The following is a 13,251-nucleotide window of genomic DNA, read 5'->3' as shown; positions in this document are numbered from 1 at the left end:
GACAACAAGAACAATGAGAACTGGAATGGAATACTGCGGAAACAGACCAAACATGAGCATTCATCTGATTTGTGAAAAGGTGATGCTGCAGTGTAATGGAGATGGTATGGTCTTTTTAATAAACAGTGTGGGTCAAATGGATATACACATGGAAAAACTAATCCTGAACTCTCATTTACACCATACTAAAAATTAATTTCAGATAAATTGTAATCTAAATATAAAAACAAAACAGTAAAACTCTTAGGGGAAAAAGACCATGGCCATGATTTTGGGGTAGGGAGAATATCTTAAATAGGATATAAAAAGAAAAATATTATAATGTGGATTACAAGAAAATTAAAACCTCCTGTTAATTAAAAAATCAAAAACAAAACCAAGAAACCACTAAAAAACCCAAACACACCAAAACCAGTAAAACAACAAACAAACAAAACAAACAAAAACACTAAAATATCAAAACACTTTTGAGGAGAGTGAAGAAGCAAGCCACAGTATGGGAAAAGAGATTTGCAATACTAATATCTAACAAACTAATGGAATATATAAATAACTGCCACAAATTAATAAGGCAAAAACAATCATCTAAAGAAAAAAATTGGCAAAATACTTGAATAAATATCTCTTTAAAGAGGACATAAAATTGGTCCATACAAATGTGAAAAGATGCTCAACTTTATTAGTTGTCCAGAAAATGCAAATTTAAACCATAATGATGTAGCAGTGCATAATGACCAGACTGACTGAAATGAGAAAAGATAATACTAAATGTTGGCAATGATGTGAAGCAAGTAGAACTTCCCATGTGATTACTGGTGAGAGTATAAACTGGTAGAATCACTTTGGGAAACTTAAGCATTATCTACCAAAACTAAACATACACATCCCATTAACCCAGGATTTCCACTTCTTGACAGACATCCAAGAGAAATGCATACCTATGTTCACCCAAAAACATATACAAGTATTTTTATGGTAGCACTGTTCATAATAACCCAACATTGAAAACAACCCAAATGTCTATTAACGGTAGAATGGGTAAATAAATTATAATATGCTTATACAAAGGAACACTATTCAATGACAGAGAATAAATTATATCTACAGGCAACAACATGGAAAAATCTTACAAATGTCATGCTAAAAGAAGCTAGACATAGAAGAGTACCCTCTCTGTAATTCCATTTGTGTAAAGTTCAGAACCAAGCAAAATTAATTTAAGGCATAGGAAATTGGGTGAGTGATTATCCTTAGTGAGGACAGCAGTTGGGTAGTGGGTTGTTTTAAGCACAGTGGATTTATCAAGTATCCTATTAGATATAAACATTACTTGAGTTACCTTTGCATTTGTTAACAGTGATCTTCATGGTATTTCAAGTGGGATAAATGAGTAACAAAATAGTAAAAACACAAAATTATTATCAAAGATATGAATTCAATTCAGATTGTCAACTTTCCTCCTCTAAAGTCTGCATAAACATGTCTAAATTTTGCAAGGCTTATAATTTTTTTTGAGGACTTCACAATATTTTCTGTTAAGAAAAAATGATGTTTTTAATCCACATATTTATTTGCAAAACTTTTTAAAAAATGTGTGTAAATAACTTTGAAATAAATCAAACACAGGCAGCTACTTACCCAGTCAACCTTTCATCTTATCAGGACAACTGTGAACACCTAGAATGCTGTTTCTCAAAGGCCAGTGCATAGAATCCCTGCATCACTACCCCTCTTGGAATCTGTTGCCACATCAGTATAAAATGGGTATAACAATAGCAACTACATAAAGTTGTTGCAAGGATTAAAAGAGACAATGCATATAAAATGCGTTACCCTGGAAGACAGTGACTGCTCAGCAGTAGCAAACATTTAATACTAACAGTCTTGATTTATTTTTGATAATGTCATCATAATAATCCGACACACTCATTAAATCGCTATTGATTTCTAGAGTCAACCCCCGACTTACCATAGTTGAAGGGCCCAGAAATCTGCATTTTAACTGGCATTTGGGTTGACGTTTTTTGCACACAGCAATTTGAAAACTACTCTCCAGAGATTAGGAATTACTTGTTTCTTCTTCATAGCCCCAGTGTAGGGGTCTGTACCAATGAATGTTTATTGACAGGCTGATATTCAATATTGCCAGACTAGCATAATGTAAATTATTAAAAGAATCTGCAATTTGCTGTAGATTCGTGCAGTAAACGGAAATAGATTTTTACATTTTTTACTCCAGAAAAATATAAAGGGAGTGTTGTTTTGTTAATAGTGGGAAAAGTAGCTTCAGCTTCAATTATGTAAACTCTTTGTCATGTGAAGATATTTGAATCATGTCACATTTCACATAACCCATTTTCCCTTAAAATAGTTTAGTTCATTTCAGTTTTTTTTATTGCTTCCTTTTTTAATTTAGAAGATCCAGAAGGCATAGACATGTATTCATGGAGAGGATAAATGGCATATTCTCTGCATGAATAACTCATTTATGCCTAGTGTTCCATTATTGGAACCCTCAGCATGTGGGAATTATTTATATCCTACTGCTCAAGGTGATCGCCAGGGTCTGATTGTAAAAATAAAAAAAAAATGCAACCTCAGGCAAAAATGGGTTAATATTAAGTCCACAACTGGGCTTCCATAACCACTTTCTTTCTTACATCTGTGTTCATTTAAAGGAATTTTCCAGCAATTTGTCTAAAAGGAGAATTGCAAGTGAAAAGGTCTTCAAATTTTTAATTCAAATAGAAATTAAAATCAAATCACAGTAGCTATTTGTACTTTTTGTCTGTAAAACAGTTATACAACCTGTTGCACTGAATAAAAAATTTTAATGGGGAAAAAATTCATCAGAACTCTGATTGCATTGAAAGTACAGAGGAGTCAATCTTTGACTAAAGAGAGAAATTAGGAAATATTTCCAGCTTAGTTTCTGTTTCATTTTATTAAGTAAACATAATGACCAAAAGATAAAACCTACATATTGTTTCAGTGCAAGATAATGTTTAAGAACAAATTTTCTTGTTTGGTGAAAAGCCTTGAACATATGCTTTATTGTGAAAAATAAATTCGTATAGTTCAGTTACATATTTTCAACCACTGTTGGCTATCTGTGTAAATCTAAATTCTGTAAGTTAGTTGAGGATGTCCAGTGAAGCTTTGTGAGACATTTATTTCATGAGCCAAATATAAGGGTGTTTGAGATTAGACATGAAGAACTTGACCTCCAGGCCACCAGATGGACTTATGATTTTCCAGAGAAAATCTGCTCTTTTATAAATATCAAATTCCCTTGATTCTCTGATGCCACAATTAACCTTTAAAATGACTCTGATGTACAGTGAGACTTTTCTCCTTCTCAGGAGAGGGAAGGATAATAATTTTTTCATTTTCTGGCAAAGATACTAAGTTCTGACAGTTTGCTAAGCAGTGGAAATCATGCTGTAAGAAAAAGTGTCTGCAAGACAGAGATTCTTACAAAATAGTCTTAATTTTCCAATGGATACTGGCTACTTTTATAGGATTCAATTCCAAAAACAACTTCATGAAGGAAGGGTTCCCTGCCCTGCGACTGAAATCACAAGACATAGATTCAAACAGCTAAGGCTTTTCTTCTACCTCTGTCCAGCTTATCCCTGACCCTCCTAGTTTATCTTCATTCCACAGGCTGAATTTGTGCATCCACATTAATTGCAGTGGCCTATATTCTGACAGGATAGAGTAAAAATATGAAAATATGTGAACACTTTAAGTAGAAGACTTAGCTATTTAGCAAAGCAGCAATATGAAAAGCACTTTACTTAAGTGTCTAAATAGTCTGATTTCTGTTGGTTAGTTAGAAAATCCCAGACCTGTGAAGAGCAGCAAAAAACTGCAGATGAAGTTTGGGAAGTTTGATTCCTGTTGGGCACTTACTATTGAATTTTCTTGCATTTTGAGAGCTGCTTTGGTAATTAAATATGGCTTTCACTAGTGATCCTGTAAGAGAAAATGACCCATCAAAGACCCAAGCAGTCATACATAAAGTGGTCATATTTACATTACTCTATATCTGTTTCATTGGCTCTTTTTCTCTCTGTTATGGATCTGTGGCTCTGATCATTCAATTCTAGATTTAAGAATGTATCAAGTGTCAAAACTTTTTTTGATCTTTCTTATTAGTGATGGTGAGTGTGAATTCTAGTATGACATCTGAAACAAAATCTGAGCATGCTCAGAAGTAGAATCGATTTGGAATAGGAGACCATTTCTGGAAATCTAATTGGTGGGTGTTTATACGTTCTCATCTCATTTAAAAACTTACAATTGGCTCTGTGTAAGAGGAAAACTAGACTACACTAGTGACTAGAAAATTAAGATCATTAACATTGTATCTATTTTAATGCCATAACCCAATACCATACATCATTCATTCATTCAGTCGTTCCCCATACTTTCTGTTACTCCCTTAAATTAGAAGCTGGATCTGAATTAAATGCTTAAGATTTCTCCAAGGAATAAATACAAGAATTAGTAACACTTACTTTCCAGTAATAAACTGACTCCTGGATGGTGTGCAAATAGGCTGGACATAGTAGTTCTCCAGTTTAACTCCTTCAGCAGCGAGCTTGTCAAGAGTGGGTGTTTTAATCTCAGATCCATGGTAACCCACATCTCTAAATCCCTGATCATCCGCTAGGATGAAAATGAGATGGGGTTGGGAGGTGGAAGTTGTGCTGGGCTCTACTCTCTCTCCAGCTTGAGCTAGTAAGGCCCCTTCCTCCTCCTCTTCTAAGCCCTGGCCCCAGGACAGGTAACCATAAGTGAGGAGGCAGAGGACCCAGAATCCTGCCAGGGCCCCCATAGCTAGCATCTTTCCAGGACAGACCCAGGCCTGTGGAGAAGGCGGAGGCGGAGGCTGATGCCCCGCGCAGCCCCTAGGAGCCATTCACTGGGGTCCCAGGTGAGACTCCACGCGGAGAACCACGCGCCCCACGTCGCTTCGGGCGCACACATGCATCCAGGAGGGGTACACCCGACAGACGGTGGAGACTTTCCACCTGGCAAGAAATCCTCCTCTCCTCTCGGCTGTCACCATGTCCGACAGCTTTTATCTTCCAAAAGTGATGGCTTAATGGGTGGGACTTCGGAAAAACAAGGAGAGCTCGCTCTTCTCCAGCACAGTTCACTCTCTCCTCCTCTCCACTCCCTTGAGCAGCCTCCACCAAGAAAAAAAAAAAGTTAATATCTTCACCAAAAAGTTGTCTGGAGAAAAAAAAAATCACTCAAGGAATTGAGAATCACACTGGACAGGAACTTTTCTTGGCCAGAGCGCCCTCGACGTTGGGGAGCGAGGGCGGTGGGATCGGCCGTCTGTCCCGCGGTCCCCACACCTGGGAAGAACTACGAAGTGGACCCTTCGCGTCTGGCTGTCATCGGGCAGATCCACTGCCGCAGTGGACCGGCCTCCTGATCACCTTCTCCACTTTCCCAGGGCTCTCCATTTTTTCCCAGTACTTCCCTAGGCGTTTGCCAATCTCCACGACACTCACCAGGCGGCGAAGTGAGGAAAAAGCCGTTTCCTGATCTCCCTCCACCGCTAACCACCCGCTTCTCTGCAGAAACTCCGGGCTGCAATCCCTTCTCCGGGCTGCTGGGGAGCGGGGAGGCCAAAGCCGGGTCCCTAAAGCCGCGGCCGGTCGGCGCGGAGCCCGCCTGGTCTTCCCGGAGCTGACGCACCCGGCGGAGGCGCTGCGCGCAGCGTGCGTTTTCTCAGCTAACTTATTTCGCTTTGGCACTCCGAGTTCTTTTGCCCCCTCCCTCTTTTCTCTCCAGTGAATCACAGAACGGTACTTTCTGCCTTCGCTCCCCGGGAAGAGGGGGAGGGGAAAGGCCGGTTTAGAGGCTCGATCTTTCCTTTTTCCGGGAGGTGGATGGCCAGGGCAGAGGAGGGCGAGCTGCGCGCCGCTCGGGCCAGATGGGATTCCGGGGGATCCGCCTGCCCTACCGAGTCCCAAGAGTGTCGCCTCCTGCCCATCACCCCGTGAGGGGGAGAAGGCGGCGGCGCGAACGGGGAAGGGTGAAGCGGGCGCTTCTCTTCCTGGGTCTGTAGGTGAAGAGCCCTGTCTCCCATCGCGAAAGCAGCGCTTGCAAACTTTTTAAGCTTCTGGAGGAGGTGAGAAAGGAGCAAAAGTAAAAACAAATTTTGCAGGACACTCTTTCCAGTTTCCTTTTCAGGTTTCCCTTTACTCGTCCCCCCTCCACCGTCATTTTCCTATTTCTTTTGTCCCCACCTCCTTTTTTTTTTTTTTAAACAGTTAACGATGACAAATTTTTAAGTTTTATTTCCTCTCCTAATAGCTGGCTTTTACAGCCTGATTCTTCATTATCTTTTCCTTATGTGAACAAACTGGAATTGCCCGCTCTCTCTTACTTCTCCCCTAACTTATCCACAGGGTGTCTCCAGCCAAGAGCCTGGAGAGGAAGAGTTATGCATTTCTTCTAGAACCGCGAAGCCAGTCTGCATTCCTGTATTAAAGAAGCCAATGTTTCCCATCCAGTAATTCGGGGAGCTTCAACATTTTTTCTTTCTTTTACTGTGTGGAGTGAAAGCCTTGTAAAAACTCGTCTTGGTTGTGAATATACTCTTGATTTTACTAAAATCATAGAGTTTTAAAGCCCTTCTCAAAGACAGGAAAGGGATGTATAGTAGTCTCTCTTCATAGAAGAGGCAATGAATGCCAAGAGCCACTGAGATATTTTTTTCTACTACCAAATTTATTCAACAGTTACTTACTGAATACCTACTGTGGGCTGGCACACACCATGTCAGATTTTCTCAATTGACTGAAACATAAATCTAGGTTTCATTTACTCATTTATTTTTAATTCTCTCTTGTGGCTAAAGTTCCTGCTGAGTTCCCAGGCAAAACTTTGTGAAATGGGAACTTTGAAAGATGCGATGGGGCTCCATGAAGTTAACCTTGCTAGCTGCTGTAGGCCTTCTAGTCAATGCTCTTCCTTGCAGCCCTTCTGGCTAATCTGGGCAGAGATGGTCCGTTTTAGAAGACATGTTCGGAAATGTGAGTTTAGCAATTCTGCAAATTAAGTCACCAAATGTGTAACGGGAGTACTGAGTATGAGGGGATTGAAAAGCACTGAGGGGTAGGGCTCTAGGCTTAATGGGCCTAGCCAGGTGCTTGAATAGGAAAGACACAAACATTCTGATCAATCTAGCCTTTTATTTGGGGGCATAGTCAGTGACTTCTTGTGACACAGCACAAGAAGTGTCCATGTTCTGTGAGAAGGAGGCACATTTTCAGTTCAGATTCCAGGCAATAATAATAAAACAATCACAATGTATGGAACATTTACAATGTGCTAACCGTAGTACTCATATACTGATAATGTACAACATATACAGTCGTATCTATCAGGGATTAGTTTCAGAACCCTCAGGAATGTCAAAATTCATGAATGTTCAAGTTCTCATGTAAAATGGTGCAGTATGTGTATATAACCTGCATATTAATATACATTTGAAGCTTTAAAACATTTCTAGATTACTTATAATACCTAATACAATGTAAATGTTATGTAAATAGTTGTTAGACTGTATTATTTTTATTGTTGTATGTTATTTTTTAGTTTTCTTCTTTTCTCGTTTCCAATCTATAGTTGGTTGAATCCCATAATGTAAAACCTGCAAATACAGAGGCTGACTGGGTATGTTTGTTTATATAGTGCTGTATACAGTTTACTTATTTTCCTTTTACAGGAGGAAAATAATCTTATGAGGTATTCTTCCATTCAACAAATATTTGGGGAGCTAGGCCAATGCTGGAGGATTGGAAGGTAATGGTGAAATAAATCAGTCTCTGCTCTGTTGGAATATACACCAGAGTGGAGAAGAAATACATTGATCAATGAATCACCCAACTCCAATAGTTACTTACTATATAAATGTTCTGAAAAAAAGGAACATTTTCAAAAAAGTATTAAAACACAAAAAAACTTGCTTTAGATTGGGCACAATTACTAGGTGAGGTGGTTCAGGGAAGTGACCTTTAAACTGAGGGCATGTTATTTTGTTTGTCATCGCCTTTCTATAGAAAACTTAGACTTAGAAATCTACCTGGCTTCAAAGCCGATGCTTAACAAAAGATATTCTTCCTACAAACGGGCTTTAAAGTCTTTGCCAGACACAGCACAGAGATAACACAGCTGCCAGAGTTAGAATTTTAATCCTCACACGAAGCATGCAGATACTGTACACTCAGGATAGAAGGACAGATTTCAGGCCCTAAAAGGCCATTTCTGGATTAAACAGCACTAACACTAAGGAAGGCTAAGAACCACTTACAATTAGTAATACGAGCCAAGAAACAAGAATGGCCATGCCACAGTAGATCAAATGAGATCTGACTCAGAGAGGAAAATCAAAGCCAGCTGAGTGCCCTACCCACAGTAGGTAAGACTTATTTCACATCCCTAAGGAAGTCATGGAGAATGACATCAGAGGCTATTGAATTCCCTAAGCTTTGTAGTACATGGACTGGTATTAAAAGTACATACACTTCACATTTCTCATTATAGGACTGGGTTTCATGCACTCTAAGCAACAGTTTTAGCCTTCTCATAAAGTCTCCAGTTAAAGACCTTCTATAATTTAGAATTAGCATTTTGGTATTCAGGCATCAGTTGCCCTTACTGAATTCCATCTTAGGTTTATTTCAGCTTGAATGTGCTTGTATTACACACAAACTCTGGCTGTGGAATGTTTATATAAAAAATTAAGCTGTTATTTGATTCAGTTATTAAAAAGGAAAGAAAAATAGAATTTTTTTCTGGAAATGAAATCTGTATGAACTGAAGCTTCAAGTGAGAGTTAATCAGAAGGTGAGACAAAGCAATTCCTACTTCAAGTATGATAAAAATTTAGGAAGGAGAAGAGAAAGTTAAAGGAAGGACATTTCACGTTAAAGAAAAGAGAAAACCAGTTCACTGAACACATGTTTGGATTGGAAGATTATGGAAAACAATGTTAGGAAGTTCAGACGACACCAGATTTGAGGGGCTTTGAAAAAGTATGAAGGGCTGGAAACTGATTCTGAGGACGTTAGGAGGAATTAAATGATTTGAGTAGAACATAACATGATAAAATATTTTAGTGAGGTCATTTCTGGGATGGATTTATAGAGATAGACATTACAAATGAACTGCTTCAGTCCATCAAAGTTTGAAGAGTTGTAATTTTACTCTGAGAGTACTGAACCTGTTGACTTTTTTAAAATTAGAGTAAGACATGGTGAAAAATATAGGAAAAGAATTCCCAGGGCATTTTCAGGGAGAGACTTGAGGGAGTAAAGACTAGAATCACAGAACTGCCATGGTGTGTAAAATTTGTAAATATTTCTTAGGTTAAAAATATTCCTTAGGTTGATATTCCTTAGGTTAAAAAACTACGCTTCGGTTTTGTTACCTGATGGGAGAAGGGCAAGGGCATTTATTAAAAACTTAGAAAGATTTAATCATCTAAGAGTGGGGCAAAAGGGACAAAAGAATAAGGAACCCAAGCTAGGACCTTGTTTGACTGGATAATAGAAAAGAATGAGTAGGTTAAATTGGGGGAATGGCCACTACCAAAACAGGCTGGTATGAATAAGGCACCGCAGGGTGCCTGGGGTTCCTCAAGGGAAAGACCAAGGGAACTGGATGCCCAGAGGTGGAGGGTGGAGTGAAGGAGTGAATATGGATAACCTATCAGTGAACACAGAAGCTAATAAAATCACAAGCAAGCAATAAAGCAGGTATGTTTCTTTGAAACATCCGTGTTAAATCTCACCATTAAAATAATATTTTCCATAGCCTCCAACTATACATAGACTGAATAGCTTACAAATTTCTTATATGTAAAAAAAGTATTTGAAGGGATGCCTAGTAGGGCGGCATGAAGTGTAGGTTTAAAAATTTGTGAAAACAGCCAATCCAGAGATGTACAGACTATTACAAAGATTTAAAACCCAGTTGCTGCTTGGTTCCATTTATAAGCACATTAAATACTTAAAAATGAAGGAATGTCACCATGTTTAAATTAATATACAGATAGCCTAAAAATGTTTACCCTAATATGATCATTTTGACATGGATGACATATAATAAACTCCTTATTAAGTATTATTAACTCTTTATTAGGTTAGGGAACTTAGGCTGCTTTGAGCCATTAAGTTATCACAAGCAACACTCACTTTTTTAATAAGACCAAGTAGGATGGGTAACTTGCTATGAAGCATTCAAGAGGAAGCAGAGCACTAAAGTTTGGAAAATCTGAAGTCTATGCAATAGAAAAGTTAAACTCATTTTCTGGGGGAGAAATTCAAGGCTGCTGCAGAAATTAGCGTAAGTAACAAGAACCATAATGTTAATCAACAAGACAATGGGGGAAATGTCTCTAGGACACGTCAGAGAACTTTGTGACAGCCCCTCCTTCAACAGGCCTGGAGGCCTAGAAGGAAAAAAATGGTTTCCTGGGCTAGGCTCAGGACCCCCTTTGCTGTTTGCAGCTTTAGGACATGGTGCCCTGTGTCCCAGCTGCTAAAAGGGGCCAATGTATACCTCAGGCTGTTGCTACAGACAGTGCAAGCCTCAAGCCTTGGTGGCCTTCATGTGGTGTTGGGCCTTTGGGTGCATAGAGGTCAAGAATTGAGCCTTGGGAACCTCCACCTATATTTCAGTGGATATATGGCAATGCCTTGATGTCCAGGCAGAAGTTTGATGCAGGCATAGAGCCCTCAAGGAGAATCTTTTCTAGGTTCAAGCCCTCATGGAGAACCTTTTCCGTACTAGGCGGTATGGAAGGGAAATGTGGAGTTGGAGTCCCCACACTGAGTCCCCACTGCCTAGAGGAGCTGTAAGAAGAGGACCATCATTCTTCAGACCTTGGAACAATAGATCTACCGGGAGCTTGCTCCATGTGCCTGGAAAAACTGCAGACGCTCAGTGACAGCCTGTGAAAGCAGCCGGGAGGGGGGCTGTACCCTGCAAAGCCACAGGAGTGGAGCTGCCCAAGGTCATGAGAGCCCAGCTCTTGCATCAACATGCTCTGGATGTGAGACATGGAGTCAAATGAGATAATTTTGGAACTTTAAGACTGAATGACTGCCCTGTTGGATTTTGGACTTGCATTTACCCAATGCCTGTACCTCCATTGAATGCTGGAAATTACTAACTTGCCTTTGATTTTACAGACTCATAGACAGAAGGTACTTGCCTTGTCTCAGATGAGACTTTGGACTGGGAACTTTTGAGTTAATGCTGAAATGAGTTAAGACTTTTGGGGACTGCTGGGAAGGCATGATCGGTTTTAAAATGTGAAGACTTGAGATTTGAGAGGGGCCAGCATTGGAATGATATAGTTTGACTGTGTCTGCAACCAAATCTTATGTTGAATTTTAGCTCCCATAATTCCCACATTTCATGGGAGGGACCTGGTGGGAGGTAATTGAATCATGGGGATAGGTCTTTCCTGTGCTGCCATCTCATGAAAGTAAATAAGTCTCATGATCTCTGATAGTTTTATAAAGGGAGGTTCCGCTGAACACACTAGCTTGCCTGCCATCATGTAAGACATAACTTTGCTCCTCATTGGCATTCTACCATGATTGTGGCCTACCCAGCTATGTGGAGCTGAGTCCTTTAAGCCTCTTTCCTTTATGATTTATCCAGTCTTAGGTATGTCTTTATTAGCAGCTTAAGAACAGATTAATACAGCTTCCTTTTTTCGGAAAGTCTGTGTTGAATAGTAACAGTAATAATTTATCAAGAAAAGATGAATGATGTGGGAAACACTAAAGTTCCAACCACGTATAAATGTAGCTACCCAAAAGCAGCAAGGTTTTTGACATCAGAAACTCAGAAAATCTACACTGTCCAAAAGACCTTTCTTTCATTCAACAAACATCTTTTCCAAAAAGCAGACTTTTAAACAAAATTTTTATGATGGGATATATGAAAATTTCTACGTTTTAAAAATCCACTCCTATTGGTTACATTGTAAATAGAATTCTATATCATTTACACAGCAATTTTTTGTTTGAACTGTCAATTCCCAAACCTACCTGCCCATTATAATTCATTAAGGAACTTTTTATTTTTGAGATGGAGTTTTGGTCTTGTTGCCCAGGCTGAAGTGCAATGGTGTGATCTCAGCTCACTGCAACCTCCACCTCTCAGGTTCAAGTGATTCTCCTGGCTCAGCCTCCTGAGTAGCTGCCTTATAGATGCCCATTACTGCACTCAGCTAATTTTTTGTATTTTAGTAGAAACGGGGTTTCACCATGCTGGCCAGGCTGGTCTCAAACTCCTGACCTCAGGTGAACTGTCCACCTTGGTTTCCCAAAGTGTTGGAATTACAGGAGAGAGCCACCGTGCCCAGCTTAAGGTTCTTTTTTTTTAAGAAAATAAAATTCCCAGACCCAAGACCTAAATCAAAATATCCGCAGTCTGTAACTATGTTACACAAAGTTCTGCAGATGATCCTGTGTGTGTTGAGTTTTGAAAACCACTGATATACAATCTAAATCATGAAAAACTTTTAACAGAATCACTTACTTAGTAAAGTTGGAGTCATTTACCAAATGCAAGATGGGAAACACAGCTGAAAAACAAATGGACAAGTCTAGAGTCAGAACATTTGAGGGCTGAGCACCTAATTTCTGTCAGATGGCAGGAAGAAGCAAGGTTGAGATATGGCTAAGTCACCGAATCAAGAAAAGAAATGAGAGACATGAAAGCCTGAGTGGGTAGATGCCAGAGGCAACAGTTTGTTAAGGCATTGCTGGATTCAGATACATTCAAACAAAAAAACAGGAAACAAGCTAAATTCTAAATCCAGCTCCTTCCAAGTTAAGCCTTTACACAAGATTCCTGGCATTCTCCTTGTGGCATGGGCCAGAGATGAGAAGCACTGACCTCTGAGATTGAAGTGGCTGCTGTCTAGTTTCAGTATGTCTAGACAGATGTGGAATCCAAGGTCAGGCTGATCAATAAGAGTAAGTGCCTGATGTGGCATCCAGGAAACAGTAAAAAATAATGTGAATTAATAAGATATCCAGTGGTAAAATCAACAGAAGTTGGTGATTGGAGAATAAAAATGAGGGAGGAATAGATGTTTATATTTGGTTTCTGTTTTGGGGTAACTGACTGAATAGTGGTGCCATCTATCATGGTAGACATTTTGAAGGAATTTAGCAGGTTTGGTGAATAGACGGAAAA

At 39.4% G+C, this 13,251-nt stretch overlaps 1 protein-coding gene across 1 annotated transcript in view; it reads right to left on the bottom strand.

Moving 5' to 3' along the window:
• The window catches only part of ARSJ (arylsulfatase family member J), an 87,515-nt gene extending 82,180 nt beyond the window's left edge, over positions 1-5,335 (bottom strand). Inside the window, exon 1 of the mRNA XM_032292475.1 lies at positions 4,524-5,335. Coding sequence (XP_032148366.1) covers positions 4,524-4,927 — 404 coding nt within the window. The 5' untranslated portion in view covers positions 4,928-5,335. The remainder of the gene's footprint in view (positions 1-4,523) is intronic.
• Between the last annotated feature and the right edge of the window lie 7,916 nt (positions 5,336-13,251).

The sequence above is a fragment of the Sapajus apella genome, unplaced genomic scaffold (assembly GCF_009761245.1).
Source record: "Sapajus apella isolate SASKATOON/1434 unplaced genomic scaffold, GSC_monkey_1.0 scaffold27, whole genome shotgun sequence".
NCBI lineage: Eukaryota > Metazoa > Chordata > Mammalia > Primates > Cebidae > Sapajus > Sapajus apella.
The sequence above is the reverse complement of the archived record's forward strand: the minus strand, read 5'-3'. Positions and strand labels throughout refer to the sequence as shown.